The 18,386-nt window shown below is 33.9% G+C and overlaps 1 protein-coding gene across 1 annotated transcript in view; it reads right to left on the bottom strand.

The window, feature by feature from the left end:
* The window catches only part of Nckx30C (solute carrier family 24 member Nckx30C), a 108,548-nt gene that overhangs the window by 36,510 nt on the left and 53,652 nt on the right, over nt 1-18,386 (bottom strand). The window contains exon 5 of the mRNA XM_088271208.1: nt 17,598-17,850. Within this exon, the coding sequence (XP_088127334.1) occupies nt 17,598-17,850 (253 nt within the window). The remainder of the gene's footprint in view (nt 1-17,597; nt 17,851-18,386) is intronic.

Genomic DNA, 18,386 nt, shown 5'->3' with positions numbered 1-18,386 from the left:
TAGCATGGTACATGGTACAATTCTTATACGTGGATTCGACTATAGGTGTCTAAAACCACAATAAAGGAGGTTTCGCAGTTCGAATAAGCAATTTCTCACTTTTTCTATCCTGACTTGATCTCTTAGGAGTAGTCCCACTAGTAATGAAGCCAACATTTTTTTTTATTCTTATATTGAAATCCTTTTTATAGTAAGGCACATTTCCGATTTTAAGGGACATTATATGGATTTTTTTACATACATATTGAAAAATTATACATCAATTAATAAATGTAATTCTTAAGGTTTGCGAATTGACCTTGCATTGAATTTTTTCCTCATAAATTACGTACCTAATATTTATACTTATACTTATTGGGAGAGTAGTGATTTTTACACAATGATTACAGGGATCTTTAAAGTCAGCCAGGTCGTAAGCCCTACAGATGTCCAGACTATATCATTAGTTTTAAAAATGTTTTAATTTGCTATAACTGATTATATATATATATAAAATCTTGCGCTTATTTTCATGCTGTGTTGTGTAAAATTTTCAAAACAATCAGTGAACGAACAACTATAACAGATTGAAGTTTTTGAACAAACGAACATTTTTACATTTTTGTTTATATGGGTTATTGTGGTATCCTAGTTCACAGTGGTTTTTAAACTGCGCAATTTTCACCGCCACATTAAGAATAATATCACCGTGAACAATACGAACAATGTACGTAATTGAACATTACGAAGAAAGAAATGTTTTCCGAGATAAAGATTAATGAAAAATACGCCGCTGCCAAGAAACCGCAGAGACAATAGGTCAGAAAAAAATGCTCCTTCGTAGTATATTAAGAAAGGTAACGGTTCCCATCATCGTGCTCTTTCTTACAAATATCTGATTTTGCAAATAAACTCTGTACTCGAGGGATTCGTACAAATTCCCAGTGGTTCATTTGTTACATAATCTTGTACAAGTATAGGTATGCAATCCCGAGTGCCCTAGACATTGATTATACTGTATTTCTTACCTTTTATTTCTACTCAGTAATGCAATAACCCTATGCTCGTTCACTTACATCATTTGTACCCCATCAAATATGTTTCTGGTCATATATTTTAAAGCACTGATGTATTGTGATATTATCAGACCAAATCGTTGTATCCAACAACATTCAAGTGACACTATATTTTATCTACAGTTTATGCAACACCATAATTTTCCTCTACATTATTTTACAGTTATTTAAATTTAATGAAATTTATGATTAAAAAAAATCTCACGAAAAACAATCACTTGCTTTTTTAAGCTCTTTTTAGTTTAAAAACGCTGGATTGATTTTTTTCATTACCTAACGGCTTATGCAACACCGCTTTATCATATCCCTACTTAGACTCTAACTTTATTAGTTTTATAACCTTTTTCTACGAGTGGGTGAGTTTACTCTTAACGTTTTTAGCTACTATAATTTCATGTAATTCAAGAGTAAAAATTCTAATTAAAAATATTGGCCACCCCATCTGCTTTTCTGTATCGCCCAGAGGATATACTTATGATTTATACCGTACCGTAGTCGTAATTTCATATACATTATGCAAATACATCATAATCTATACCGTAACGCGGCCTATACCATTCTTTTAGGATCTTTTGAGATCGCACTTGTATACGAGGATCATATTTCCATGCCGACATAAAAATACACTTCGTGGTGGGTTATTAGGCACATACCTTTACAGTATGGAGATCATTTTTCATCCTAGTGACGAGGTTTTTCGTAAAGTCTATCGGTTTTGAAAGGAAACAGAGATTATTAGAGATAATAATATCCTGAATTTTAGCGTCGTGTCCTTGAATTGGATAAAAGAATTTTATGATATATTATACTTGCAGATGTCTTAATATAGTCCAATCAATTGTTATGAGAAGAGAGCAAAGAAAAATTACATTTTCAGGGCTTACGACCTGACACCGGCTGTCTTAAGAACCAACCTTATACATTGCGCAACATTTACATAATTTAATTCCATTCCACTGGATATTTCGGAGCTTAAAAATATATTAAATATCCATACTTACAAGCACATGGGTGTTAGAGGTAATATATTTCGAAAGTTTTGTTAAATAAATATATTTTAACAAAAAAAATACCAATCCTTACTCTGTATTTTTGATTTAGTAAATTAACGTTGCCCTGCATCCCATGCGCTTTAAATCAATGTCAACGCAGCCCAGTATCTAACGAATTTCGCAACTCACAGCACCACAATACGCCATACTTCCAAATCTATTCATTTACTACCCACTTGTGAAAGGGATCCAAAACCATTGCATAAATATAAGTTTAAAAAAATAATGAAATATGGATGTTCGATAGTCGGCAGAATGGTAAATATTACACAAGTGTATAAAGTGATCACTTAGCTAGGCAAATATCAGGTCGTAAGCCCTGGTAATACGAACTTTTATCTTCTTTCATTTAAAAAAGGTGTTTTTTCTTTAGTTGAAACACCTACAAAATTGATTTCATATTTAAAACAATGTATATGTCGCTCACTCCTTTCAAGAACGTCATAAATCAAAAACTTGATTTTTCAGAAGAACGTTTTTAAAGTTAAATAATTTAATACAATGTATTAAAAATAAATATCAAGCAACTTATTGAACTTTTTTACTATGCAACAGATCTTTTTAGGTAAAACCTGAAGGTTTTTTCTCCATTTGAGTAATATTTAGTGTATTTAAAAAAATTATTAAATAATACCATTTCTTCAAAATGCAAAAACAACACTTTGTGCCCTGTAGCGGGTAAATATTAAGTTAAAAATATGCCTCTTTTGCTAGGATATAGTTCATTTTCTAGGCATTCCGAAAACACGTGCAACTGAAAAATGACGATTTTCGATTTATGACGTTCTTGAAAGGAGTGGGCGATGATCTATGATTTTTCATACCTATGTGTGTATGTGTGCGATCTTTATAGCTTTTCGCGGTTGTATCGCTTGAAAATCGGCATACATTTCCTTCTCGAATTTTCGAAGACAAATTTAACAACGTTTTAGTCAATTGATTGCAATTCCCGAATCAATATTATTTGTATGCCGGCCTCCCTTACATGAGCACGTATTCCGAATTTACATAAATAAACATCAACGTAACAGGGGGTTGTGCAACACGAGCCTCGCGAAATAGGCAGGCAAATGTAGGGGAGGTCCTGAAAAGAGACAAATCAATACTGACGGTTGAACGATGCTCACGTGGGGATACCGAACACCTTTCGATGAGTTTGTCTTTGACCTGGAAGTAAGGGTTGTAGATTGAAGATGCGAGATTTGGCACAGAGCCAGTTTACACCCCTGCTGGAATTAGTACTGAATTCGGAAATTAATTACGGATTTGAAGAATGGCCTACGTGTATTTCTATAATATAGGTATACTCGCACCTTCCCGGCTTATATTTTGAATTCCAAATATCTACGTACTACGATATAATATTTGTATGTATAAATAGCATTTTCCATGTAAACACACATATACGTCAAAAAATTCTCAACCGATCTGTTGAAAATGATACCCGCATGTGAAATGGATCAAAGACTCCAATAATAATCTTAATTTTCAAACAATAAAAAAGTTGTTAAATATCTAAAAATGTTATAAGTTAAAACTTCAAAAGACATATTTTTTTTAAATTTCGTTAATCGTAACAAAACGGGCTACGTTAAAATTACTTCAAATAATTAGGTAATATATACAAACCGATCTTAATTTACATGAAAATGATAAGGGTTATTTACAGAAAAAAATTGTAAAATTATATAATAATAATGGAATATCCCAGCAGGGAAGCTGAGTGATGTTAAGTTCAACCGAAGATTCAGATTGAGAAAATACGTGTCTTTAAAGGAAAAAATACACGATACGGTTCACTCTGCACCGATGAACGTAAAGAAAGATAAAAATATAATAGCTTGATGTTCCAAAAGAGAAGAATTTCAAGAAAGGCGAGCTTTATACCCCAGAAATATATCTCGCACGCTTTCTTTTATGACGGAGAGGCGAGAATTTTGTACCTAGACTTCCTACCAGCAGTATTCTCAGCGCCTCCGCCCACCTCCTGGGTCCCGGATAATTGAGAACTTTGATTTATGGCTCGTGGCTTTGAAAAGCTGACGCCGGGAGACGGTGCACAATGAAAAAACGCGGGATAACGGGACACCGACGATCTATACGGGAGATATCACCGGGAGGTCGACTTTGGGATACATGGCTCTTGGGATCCCTCTATTCCCGCGACGCTTGCCTTTTGACAATACGCCGCTAATAACAAAACCATATAAGATGAAAATATGTTTTACACAATAAAACATTTTACTGCCATCTTCCATAGATACTTTTTGATCATGATAGATGTTTTTTTAAATACATTATTAACATCTCAACGTATGTGAAGAAAAACATGGAAGTCTGGGTATTTACAGGGCTGGATATGACCCGTCATAGGCTGGCTAAGCGATCACCTAACACGCATGCATCATTCACAATTCTACCCGTGATTGACAACACCACACAATTTTTGTTTATATATATATATATATATATATATATATATATATATATATATATATATATATATATATATATATATATATATATATTGTATATATATATATATATATATATATATATATATATATATATATATATACAAAAAAAAGAAGAGGATAGCGCATGAATGCAGGATTGCGACGTGGAATGTAAGAGGACGTGTATGAGGAGATGCATGAACGTGGAAGAGGCGAAAAATGTTTGCAAGGACAGTGGCGTTCTGTTCTCTCTACCTACCCCTGCGGGAAAGCGGCGTGATGGTTTTTTAGTTAGTTAGTTTAGTACACAAAAACAGCGAAAAACAAAATTCTCAACTGGTGACAACACAATCGGCCATTTACTTTCATACTTCCAAATCTATTGAAAGTGCTACCCGCATGTAAAAGGGATCCAACATCATAACATTTATACGAAATCAAAAAAGTCTTGCAATAGGATGTTCAATAATAGGCAGACGTTACACAAGTGTATAAAGTAATCATGGTTAGCGACAGCATCCCTATGGTTGGTTTGAGAAAGCTTTTATGTAGTTCGGACCTTTTTTCTTTAATTTAGATAGAGGCAAGATCCTAACCAGATTGTTTTACATACTAGGAGACGCCTAAAAATATTCAGTATTTTTTTTATGCAGATTTGTGAACAAGGATCTGGACACACAAAATGATGGACATAGTGCATTGTATTGTATGCCTATGTGGGAATTATAATTAATGTTTTAAACATATTATTTGTAAATAAATGAACGCATTTACCATGAAACGACGAGAAAGGTGAAATAAATATATCAATAATAAATAAATATATCAATAATTTATAATTATTAATAAACAAACAATTATCGAAGTGAAGCATAGAGTTGGCAAAAGAAGGATGAAAGTAGATATAATGAACATGAAATGGGATCACTCAAACGAATGTGATCATTCAGACGTATTGATAATTATTCATGCAGTTCTTAGAAATGATTTCTTCAGCTTCTTGTGACGCAGCATTTCTAAGAATAGGGGATGGAAAGGGTGCTCTTATTTACCCTTGTATAATGACGTCAAATACAGTTTTCCTGCTAAATGCTTTCAGTGATCAGACAATGCAGAAATACACGCAATCTAATCTAGACTCGGAGAATGTAAGTATAAAGCATTGGTATGGAAAGATGGCGGTAAATGGTTTTCATTTATAGACTTTATAACTGCAATAGTGTCAAACTTGGGCAAAACTTAGTAATGCTTGTACATCTTATAACTGATTGTGTTTTTTTTTATTTATCATTTTTACTTTAGCTCTAAGTTAAGTCTGCCTATTAACCTTTTTAATATTTTATTCTTGCTGTTTACTTAAACTCATTTAACTTTTGTGAAATTTTGTACTATAATTGGAACGGTACAATAACCTGTTTTATTTGTTATTCATTATTGTTAACGTATTTATGTTAATGTTCTGTTAAATTTCTAAGTAAACAAATAACAATTTAATAATAAAAAAATAATAAAACCCTTATCCGCACCCCAATGGTGCATAGGGCACTGTGTCATATAAACGCAGTGTTATCTTGATCGTTTACACATGAAGGAAAGGTGATCAGCCCTCCGCTTCAGGTACCAGTCCATGGTAATATTGAATAAATATTACAGTGAAAAAATCACATATTTATTGTACCCCCCTTGGGAATCGAACCCGGGACCTCTAGAACGGTAGCCGAGCGTGCTGACCATTACACTACGGAGGCGGACAAACATTTTAAGGGTGTCCAAATACTTGTTCACAAATCTGGATTTTTGCTACTTAGGAATTATTTTTTGCATTTTTTGACATCTCAACATAAATGAAGAAGAATATGGAAGTCTGGGTATTTACAGTCTGGGTTAAGTGATCACTTTACACATGTGTAACATTCACCATTCTACCCACGATAGACACCACACTACTAAAAATTTCGGAACTCCTAGATATATGACTCATCTCATGACATTGTGCATATGAGTTCATAACAGTCATCTATGTTGGATTGAGAATGCTTTTATTTAGCAGAGACCCTTTTGAATGTAGATGTACTGTGTCACGAGATTAATGACACAAAAAATTGAGTTGTAAGGATGTCAATCATGGGTAGAATGGTGAAAGTTGGTAAACAAGTATTTGGACACACTCAAAAAATTGTATTATATGAATGTTCATAGAGCCCTTGCAACCAAAACACCAGCCCACACTAAATTTATTAAGTAAAAGTATTTGAACATGCTGAAATTTTGAACAATCAAATTAACATTGCAATAATTTGATGCAGTGCCCTATGACAACTTTTTATAGAGTTAAACATTTACAACATTTTGAGTGTGTACAAATACTTGTTCACAAAATCTGGATTATCTCCAATTACAGGAGTTATTTTCATATTATTTTTTGACATCTCATCAAAGATGAAGAAGAATATGGAAGTCTGGGCATTTACGGGGCTAACGACCGTCATAGGCTGGTTTAAGCACCAATTCTACCCATTATTGACAACCACACTACTCAAATTCTTGGAAGTTCTATATATATGAACCAATTTAGTAACCTTGTTCTTGAATCAATTGGTAGAATTGGTGAATGTTACAGCCTATGACGGTCGTCAGCCCCGTAAATGCCCAGACTACCATATTCTTCTTCATCTTTGATGAGATGTCAAAAACTAATATGAGTTAAACATTAATGAAATTCGAATGAAGAAAATTGTATTATCATTTTTCAATCTACTTTTTTAAAGTATATCATTCTTATGAGTTGGCAAAAGAAATGTCCGTGTAAATCCGCTCGGATGCCCTTAAGGTCTTGCGCACGAAGGGAAATAGGCCAAATCGGGCGAACAATGAATAACATGAGATATTCGGCCTGAATGGGGAAATGGAGGCGATCGCGTGATACGGGCCGATGCCAGCTAGTATTTACCATTTCCCGACATAATTACTGTGACGTGTACGATGTCATGATTTCAATGTGTAATTTATTTTTATAACGCAGTGTTCATGAATGTTCTACGAACGTTTCCGCTCTTCGGGAAATACTTAACCCTTAATCGCCAGGGCGGATTTTAAATGTTAACCCTTAGCTGCAAAACTAGGAATAGACCGAGCCAAAATAGTTAAAGGGATTCTAAACTTGATATTTTAACCAATAGACCTATTTAATACAGATTCCTTACTTCAAATTGGACGTATAAAAACGAAATTAGACAAATTGGAGGTTATATTGTATTTCATTAAAAAAGTGAAAACTTAAAAAATTTATGAATGCTACATATATCGTTAGTGTGAATACCTGCCCACATCTTTTATTCTTAGGAATAGAAGTACGTTGGTTGTCAAGTTGGTAAGCTTGCGCGGTGCGCTGTCATAGTCTGTGCGCGCGATGTGTACTGAAGTTTTCAGACAAGATATTCAATACTTATTTGAATCATGAGTACTTGAATATATATTTTTTAATTCTTGCTGTTTTATAAAATACAATATAACGTCCAATTTGTTTAGTCGAACGTCCAATCCGGTTTGTTAATTGTTAATTGTTTGTTAATTGTTTATAAAAACGGCCAACTTGAAAAACCCATGCTTAAATTGTCAAAAATTTTGCTGAAACCCATAATTTTGAAATCATTCGAAATTTCACCTAAATACGTTTTTCAGATACTTAGATATGGGTTTGTTATTTCTTAATGCAACTTATTATTTGTTATTTTTTCTTTGACGCTTTAAATATTTTTAATGTCACGAAAAACTATCGACTCAAGCGAATTTACCACCTAACTTCATTTTTCCATTCTATATTAATAAAAATTCAAAAAAGTTTCCAGAAAATAATCTCAAATCGTGCTATTATCAAAACAATAATTCTTCTTAATAACAGATTTCTTAAGATATATGTGCGTGAAAACCTTTCTTTTTGACATATTAGAATACATGAAAAACAATGAATGGAATACTTTTTTTTTCTTTATTTATCGAAAAATAAAAGTTAATTAAAACGACGGTAGATGCGTTCATTTCGATTATTTGGCACATGGATTCTAAGTGCCGATAATTAACATGACAGTATGATGTTTTTAAATAGTTGAAGATAGGTTTATTATGGTGGTGAAAATTCGGCTAGTCATGTTTCGTTACAAGATCAAATATTAACATGTTTAATATATTATTAAATTAAAACCAATATTTTTAGCTTTTCCACTTTATTTTTATTTGACCGGCCACCGGGTTTCGTCGTCACCGACATCATCAGACTGGTTTTAATTTAATAATATATTAAAATGCAATTCCATCACACGAAGTTTCAGTGGATAATATAAATCTATTAACATGTTTGACATCATCTCTGCAAAGAATTAAGCGTAATAACAAATTTAAAATTATATTGGCTTAATTGTTACAATGGGTGATAGCCAATTTGGACAAATATTCCCGGTTCCCAGATAATGGACACTATTCTACATAATTATAACCGGAAACGACCACTAAAATTTAATAACAAAATGAAAATATTTAACAAACTTTTCCACGGTAATAAAAACATTTAGTCGAGGCTCACAATGACGTTATTTCTGGCAAATATCCAGAATGGGGATAGAAATCTCGTTATGGGGTCATTTGGACAAAAGGGAGTAACGATTAATTTTTAACATAACAAAAAAATGCACATACTGATGACGTCACAATCAGCCATACTTCACAAATATATATGGAAGGATCTAAGACCATTTCATATTTCGCTCACTCCTTTCAAGAACGTCATAAGTAAAAAATTGTCAATTTTCAGTTGTGCATGTTTTCGGAATGCCCATAAAATGTACTATATCCCTGCAAAAGAGGCATATTTTTACTAAATATTTACCCGCTACAGGGCAGAAAGTGTTGTTTTTGCATTTTGAAGAAAAGGTACTGTTTAATTATTTTTTTAAATATATTAAATATTTTTCAAATGGAGAAAAAAACATTTAGGTTTTATTTTATTTATTGTTTCGGCATTAACTTTGTGGTAAGACATGTTACAATGATTAAAGAAAACACTTCGTTTTAACCACTTGAGTTTTATTATAGACTACATGTTTCAGAAGTTAAACTTCCATCATTCAGGTCTGTATAATAACTAAAATATTTTATATTTTATATTTTAGTTATTATACATACCTGAATGATGGAAGTTTAACTTCTGAAACATGTAGTCTATAATAAAACTCAAGTGGTAAAAAACGAAGTGTTTTCTTTAATCATTTAGGTTTTATCTTAAAAGATCTGTTGCACAGTAAAAAGTTCAATAAGTGGCTTGATATTTATTTTTAAACTTTAAAAACGTTCTCCTGAAAAACAAGTTTTTTGATTTATGACGCTCTTCAAAGGAGTGAGTGATATACCAGTTTCAAAAATTAATGCAATTTGGATGTTCAATAATGGGCAGAGTGGTGAACGTTACACAAGCGTATAAAGTGATCGCTTAAGCCAGCCAAATGCCAAGTCGTAAACCCCGAGTGCTCAGACTTCCACCTTGTCCACGACCAGCCATTCGGCTGATTTAAGTGACCGCTTTATATACTTGTGAAACGTCCACCATTCTGTTCATTATTGAAGATCCACATTGTATTATTTTTTTAATGTATATGCAATCCTGTTAGATTCCTTTCGTATATTAGTTGTTATTTGATAGATTTCGAAATATGGCTGATGGTAGCGCCTTCAGTAATATTGATGTATCATCCTTAGGGTGAATAATCCAGTGTTCAATGAAATAATAATAAAAAACGTTTTTCATGTTTCTGTTATTATTTGGCCTTCCTCTATACTCTATACCAGGGGTCGGCAACCTCTTGGACCAAAAGAGTCAAACGTGACTAGCAAAACGGTTGGAAATTTTTGGAGAGCCAATTTTTAATTTACAATAATTAAATTCAATTTATTGAGTATTTTAAGGCACCACTAGTATTTTTGAGAAACAATTTTTTTATTGAATATTTTTCAAAAAAGTGGTTAAAAACACAGTTAATTATTTTTTAAACTGGTTAAAAACAAAGTTGTTTTATTCTACAAAATTTAACAGATTTTTAATCAGAGATACTTTTTTGCGCAGACATAAACAGATGTATAAATCAGCATAAAACGAATTTGATAACGTCCCTTTCAATTAAAATAAATAGATATTTTTATGTACTCTGTTACACAAAAGGTATCATCTGTTAATATTCAACGAATAATGTATTTTATTAAACATTTTTAATTTATCAAGTAAAGAAAACAGAATAAAACTAAAGTTCATATTTCATCAAACCTTTAACCATACCCCATTGGTGCATAGGGCATTGAATCATGTATGGTAAACGCAGTGTTATCTTGGTCGTTAACACAGGAAGGAAAGGTGATCAGCCCTTGGCTTCAGGTACCAGTCCAGGGTAAAATTGAATAAATATTAGAGTGAAAATAACACTTTTATTTATTTCAACCCCCCTGGGAATCCTCGAACCCGGGATCTCCAGAATGTTAGCCGAGCGTGCCGACCATTACACTACGGAGGCGGACAAAAAAATTCTGTAAAAATACATTTTGAATTTGACAAAGAAAGAATCACACAAATTGCTTAAAGAGCCACATGTGGCTCACGAGTCACACGTTGTCGACTCCAGTTCTATACGAACAAAGGGCAAGAATGACTTGAAATTTTCAGTTTGTATGGAAGGTCATACATGCTCGAGTTAATACCTAACGGGTGGAGGGGAGTTTAAGGAAAATGGTACTAATTGAGCTGTCCAAATCAGGAAAACGCAATTATGTAGGAAATGTTAATTAACTAATAGTAATGAAACAGCCCTTGATGATTAATCCACTTAAATATTTACCCACAGCGTGCGGTTTCAACTTTAAAAATGCCACGTGTTTTATGCATCAAATATGCAACAAAAGCTTCAAATTTCAAGGGGTTTAAACCGTTCAAAACCACTTAGGTCAAAATGGTTGAAAACCGTGTTTCCATTTGCTAATGATCAAGGTGGCATTGTATCGATCCAGTGCAGTGCCTTTCAGCCATTTGGTAATAATGTGCCGAAAGAATAAATAAAAGCAAAAATATCACAAATTATTGTTGGTGTAGTCGGGTTTTGAAACGTATTGGATTTATATTATTTTTTAACATCTCATAAAAGAAGAATATGGAAGTCTGGGCATTTACGCGGCTGACGATCGTCATAGGCTGGTTTAAGTGATCACTTTACACACGTGTAACATTCTCAGCCCCGTAAATGCCCAGACTTCCATATTCTTCTTCATCTTTGATGAGATGTTAAAAAATAATAAGAAAATAACTCCTGTAATTGGAGATAATCCAGATTTTGTGAACAAGTATTTGGACACACTCAAAATGTTGTATTGGATTTATATTATTTTTTGACATCTCAGCAAAGATGACGAAGAATATGGAAGTCTGGGCATTTACGCGGCTGACGACCGTCATAGGCTGGTTTGAGTGACCACTTTACACACGTGCAACATTCACCAATTCTACCCATTATTGACAACCACACTACTCAAATTTTTGGAAGTTCTATATATATGATAAAATTTCGAAACATTGTTCTAGAATCACTAGAATTTCACTAGAGACATCTACACGTTTTAGTGAGATGAAAGAAGCTTTTTATTAAACAGAAACTCTTTCAATTGTATGTGAGGTCCGAATCCTGGATTATATTCACATACTTGAGAAATGCCAGAAAACAATTTTTTTTATTATTTAAGCTTATAATTTGACCAGTTAATTTACAACATTTTGAGTGTGTCCAAATACTCATTAACAAATGTGGATTATCTCCAATTAGGAGTTTAAAAAAAAACTCCTATTTGGCGATTATCCAAATTTGTGAACACGTATTTGGACTTACTCAAAATTTTATAAGTAAAATTTAAATTAAGAGCGGTTTTCAGTAGCTGAAATCGGTTTTAAACCGTTGTTTTTAGTTTGAAACGTTTTTTTTATAACTACAATGTCAATCAATATCGCGTCTCGTCTCCTGGAGGTCACCTTTGTTGGCGCTGCAAATAGTAAACAGTGGAGTGGCATTTTTGACTCGCTTAACAATCCCACTCGACATTTTACGCTCCATTCTTCACAGCCTTTCCAGGTCAAGTGAAGCCTACTACCCCTATTGTTACATCGGGGATGTTCGCTTCAATTCGCGACCGAGCTCCGTCCAAGGCTGCGCCCGAAGGCTTGCATTCATTCTCGCGTCCATATCACAATCAATTTCTTATAACAAGCTGTTCGTGTGAATTACTACCCCAAGGGCACCTTGCTAGGTATTCAAATCTAATTTCATTAATTGACTCGGCAGTCACTTTGCGAATGTTAACTTTAACTTTTTTTGGTGAATGTTACACGTGTGTAAAAAGATTACTCAAACCAGCCTTTGACGGTCGTTAGCCCTGTAAATGACCCGATTTCCATATTATTCTTCATCTAGTGAGATGTCAAAAATAATGTAAGTTTTACTTGGTATATACCACCATTTCTGAACCATTTATGTGCGGCAATTGTATTATTGTGTAATTCAATATACATATCGCTTACTCCTTTCAAGAACGCCATATATCAAAATTCGTCAATTTTTAGTTGTGCGTGTTTTCGGAATGCCCAGAAAATGTACTATATCCCAGTAAAAGCGGCATATTTTTGACTTAATATTTACCCGCTACAGGGGAGAAAGTGTTGTTTTTGCATTTTGAAGAAAAGGTATTGTTTAATTTTTTTTAAATAAACTTCATATTTTTCATATGGAGAAAATACCTTCAGGTTTTACCTAAAAAGATCTGTTGCACGGTAAAAAGTTCAATAAGTGGCTTGATATTTATTTTTAATATATTTTATTATATTCTTAAACTTCAAAAACGATCTCTTAAAAAATCAAGTGTTTTTGATATATGACGTTGTTGAAAGGAGTGAGCGTTATGTGTAGATAATATCTTCTAAAAATTATCATCTCAACAATCTGTAAATTATAACGTTATAATAAAATAAGTTTTATTATATTTAAATAATATACAAGGCTATTTTCCGCGCGATATGCTTATAGGCTATAAGATACATAAGATTGATACCGATACTTAAAAGACTTACAAAAGCGAAGAGTTGACAAAACGTAGGGAGATCTTTACGTCTCAAAAAACATACAACATAGAGGCATTTCTTTACCTCACACACATACACAGATTCTCATTATTTACTGTCCATCTTATGGGATATTTATGATCGGGATGCCAACTTTGGAAGGGGCGCTCAAGCTGATTCTCGAAAAAAAAAAGTCAAAGAAATGATATAAGCAGGGCTGCCAATCTGTGAGGAATTCCCCAAACTGCGGGGAATCTCAACTCGATTGGGGAATTAGTGGGTATTGGCACTTTGTGGGGAAAATGCGGGTGTTTTAACATTTTACCAATTATCAATATAATTATGTTTTTATGTGTTCTACATAATTGTTAATGCTGCAAAATAATAAGTAAAGTGTGTCAATTATTCTATTTGTGTACTACCTAACTAAATATATTATATATGTAAGCTATATTTTTTCGGCTATACTTTCTTAATAATAAAAATAAAAACCCTTATCTGCACGCCAATGGTGCATAGGGCACTGCTTCATATAAACGCAGTGTTATCTTGATCGTTTACACATGAAGGAAAGGTGATCAGCCCTCCGCTTCAGGTACCAGTCCAGGGTAATATTGAATAAATATTATAGTGAAAAAATCACTTATATTTATTTGACCCCCCCTGGGAATCGAACCCGGGACCTCCAGAATGGTAGCCGAGCGTGCTGACCATTACACTACGGAGACGGACTTTCTTACATATTTTATTACGTAGGTATCAAATGTATTTTTAATTACTATATATTTTATGTAAAAGGCCAATTTACTCGTTCATGTTCATAAGTTTTAAAAATAAGTAGTCGACTTTTTATGACAACTTGTCTATTTCCATGGGGTTTCCATGTGGGGAATCGGGACATTGTTTTTCTCCAATTTGGGGAAATTGACCTACATTTTTGGGGAATTCTGAATTCTGGGTATAACTATAACACAATAATATGCGAGATCGAAGATGTCGTTAGTTGGGGAAGGCAACGAAGAAGACAGTGGTATGCGCATGTGTCAAAATAGTTGAAAACTGTGTTTTTATTTACTAATGATCAAGGTGGCATTGTATCGATCCCGTGCAGAGACTTTTAGCCATTTGATTAGAATGTGTCAAAGTAAGAAATAAACCTAAAAAATAATACCAATTTTTGCTGGCGAAGACAGGTTTTTGAACGTTTTAGTTTTCAATAAATTCATACGGTTTTTTACAATCATAATTGTTAAAAAGAATTATTATAAAACAACGACATCCATAGGTTTTTGAAGGTTAAATTAGTTGTGGTATAGTGGTATAATTGTTGTTTTATTTTATAAAACAACAATTATATAGTTTTAACTTCAATCTAACAAATTTGTTAAACCACCTAATTTAAATGATAAATATTTATAATGATTAAACATCATTTATACTTATGCTCATATGAGGAGAATAGAAGCATCCAGACTCCTTTACATTGCACTGCACGGCTAACCTCAGGTAAACGACTCCCGGGCATACCATCAAAGAGATGGATTGACAGCTAAGAAGTAACATCGCAGGAGGCAAATCCCTTTTAAAAACAGGCCACAAGGCCTATTCCCAAGAAGAAGAAGACAAGATAAAACAACAATATAATTTTTCTACTTTTGTTTTGTTGACAAACGACCGAGTTTCGTCGTTACTGACATCACCAGTCGATGAAAACGATGATAACGTCAAAACCTGTTCGAAACCCGGTAGTCACCCGAAAGTGAAACTATTGCCTTTGTCGAGAGAGATCTCCAAGCAAATAATTTACTTTCCACTATACATGTCGCTCACTCCTTTCAACAACGTCATATATCAAAAAACTTGATATTCAGGAGATCGTTTTTAAAGTTTAGGAATATAATAAAATGTATTTAAAATAAATATGAAGCCATTTATTGAACTTTTTACTGCGCATCAGATCTTTTTAGGTAAAACCAGAAGGTTTTTTCTCCGTTTGAAAAATATTAAGTTTATTTAAAAAAATAATTAAACAATACCTTTTCTTCAAAATGCAAAAACAACACTTTTTGCTCTGTAGCACATAAATATTAAGTTAAAAATATGCCGCTTTTGCTGGGATATAGTACATTTTCTGGGCATTTCGAAAACATGCACAACTGAAATTTGACGATTTTTGATACATGACGTTGTTGAAAGGAGTGAGCGATATATCAACAAAAAAGTTCTTTCAAATATAAGTTAAGAAGAAAGAAAAGTAAAAATAGATAAGACATGTGTAAGACCGATTGCCGCATAATGGGATAGAGATCGGAGCAGACACAGCGAGAAAAAAATCTCTTAAAAGAACATGAGAAATAAGGATATTGATGTGCAAAACCGGAAACACGTTAAGAGGCACGGAAAATCGGAAAATGTGTATTTAAAAAAATTCAGGTGCGTCTTATACTTGAGTTTGATTTCAAATTCCCGCCAGTCGTAAAAATGACCATATTTTCAATGCCACAGGAAAACTTTCTGTATCTGGCGAAATTATAGTGATGGGAATCGAACAATACAAATGTTGTCCACTACACTTGCATTTGTAGTACACAAAAACACACTAGGTACGATAAAGAAAAAGAAAGTTCAAATGACAATGTTCAGGCATTTTAAAGGTCATTTCAGTTTTATAAACAAAAAGGAAAAAAATATTCTGGATTTGCAATCTAATAATTAAAAATCTATTTTTTTTAATTGCTTAAATATTATGGTGCCTCTTGTAGTCCGCAAAATACAGTATACGTCACGTCTTGATGACTGCGTCATTTCCATTCATGAAATTTGCGTCAAACGCCTTTAAAATTATCCCCAAAAAAACGTACGTACATATCCAGTTTTCTTTGCGAATCATAAAAACAACACTTTATTTATTTAACGCGACGTTTAACCTGACAAAATCTGTGTTTCTTCCGTAACTCATTTCCGTAACAATAAATTTACAGTCAAAATTTTAAACTATCATAATAAAAATAAGGAATTTCCGAAAAAAAATCACTTAATACAAAGTACCTAATTATATAATTTTTAGTAGGCAGTATTTTTGTATCATTTAAGATAATCATCTGCTACATAAGGCACTGAAAGGATTCGTATTCAAATTGAACATAAATTATACGCGAAATAAGTGGGATTTATTCTTAAACCTTTAAATGTGAGCCATTATTTTCCAAGTTGATAGTCTCGTAATATTTGTGCAGTGGACCCGAAAATGTTCCCTACCCACGATGTAAAATATCACGATATTTTTTGTCGCTGTTTTTCGCTCCGCCGAGCAGTTCCACAACTCTTTAGCAATCGTTTGTCCTTGTCGGATGATAAATATCTAACACTCTAACATAACTGACAAATATCTCTGTCGGATCTTTTCGGCTAACTCCCGGAGGGGTGGTATTTCATATTTTGTGAGATTCGCTAGATTGGGAAGCAGATCAACCGACACACTCGCGGATATACCGTGCGCGCGATGTAAAAGATACCTTTAAAATGGCCTCAAAAATGACCACTTCACATGCAAAAAATATATAAATTAGATTAAAAAATATGAAAAGCAATAATACAATAGAGAAACGAGTACGACGATGCGACTTTGGTAAAGTTTAAAGTTTTAGGTACATTGATGAGTGTGTGTGTATACGTATGTACCATATATATTATTCTCTTAATTGTATATATTCTATAAGTTATATTCGTACTTTTTTATATGGATTTGGCTTTAACTTTGTGGAAAAACATGGTGACAATACACTCGTATGCCACATTTTTAAGTTTATTAATGTAAACAGGAATTGCTGATAAAACTACAGATGCTCTCGAAACCAGTAAATTGGTGGACCAACTGAATAGAGTGTGGGTGACTCACCCGACCGTGACGTCGAAGATGTTGCTGCCCACGCTGCTGGAGACGGCCATGTCGCCGAAGCCCTTGCGCGCCACGATGACGGACGTGATCAGGTCCGGGATGGAGGTGCCCGCCGCCAGGAAGGTGAGTCCCATCACCTCGGGCGGGATGCGCGCCGTGTCGCCCACCACGTTGGCCCACCACACCATGAGGTACGAGTAGGCCGCGATCCACACGATGGAGCCCAGGAACGTGATGGGGAACCACCGCTTGCCTGGACAAGACGTGCATTCATTTGTATTACAAGACAACTTCACATATACACAGGACAGTAGGCAGCGACCCACACGATGGAGCCCAGGAACGTGATGGGGAACCACCGCTTGCCTGGGGGAGACGAGACACCCGTTATAACTCGATATCTCAACATAAGTCTGTCTCAGTCATAAGTCTGGATATTTACAGGCCTAGTAATCAGGAACCACCTGGATGAGACGTGCATTCAGTGTTGTTATAGCTTGACATCTCAACATACAAGAAGAATATGGAAACCTTGTACATATTTACAAGATAATTTCATATATTCAAAGGACATTTACTATTGGAAAAAAGGATGCTGAGGATGCAAGAGTTGAGTCCTATGTCTGTTTGGGTCACACTTTTCAACTGGGAAGGGACAATAAAAAAGCTGAACTGGAAAGGCGAAGAGCTTTATGATGCGCCGCATTTGGTAAATTATTAAATGTCCTAAAATCCTCAAACATTCCCATCCCCCCGGAGAGGTTATCTTTAAATGTATGTGTACTCCCA

This window comes from Brachycentrus maculatus, unplaced genomic scaffold (assembly GCF_059751285.1).
Source record: "Brachycentrus maculatus isolate JH-2025_06_01 unplaced genomic scaffold, ASM5975128v1 h1tg000421l, whole genome shotgun sequence".
Lineage (NCBI taxonomy): Eukaryota > Metazoa > Arthropoda > Insecta > Trichoptera > Brachycentridae > Brachycentrus > Brachycentrus maculatus.
This window is presented reverse-complemented; position numbering and strand designations above follow the sequence as displayed.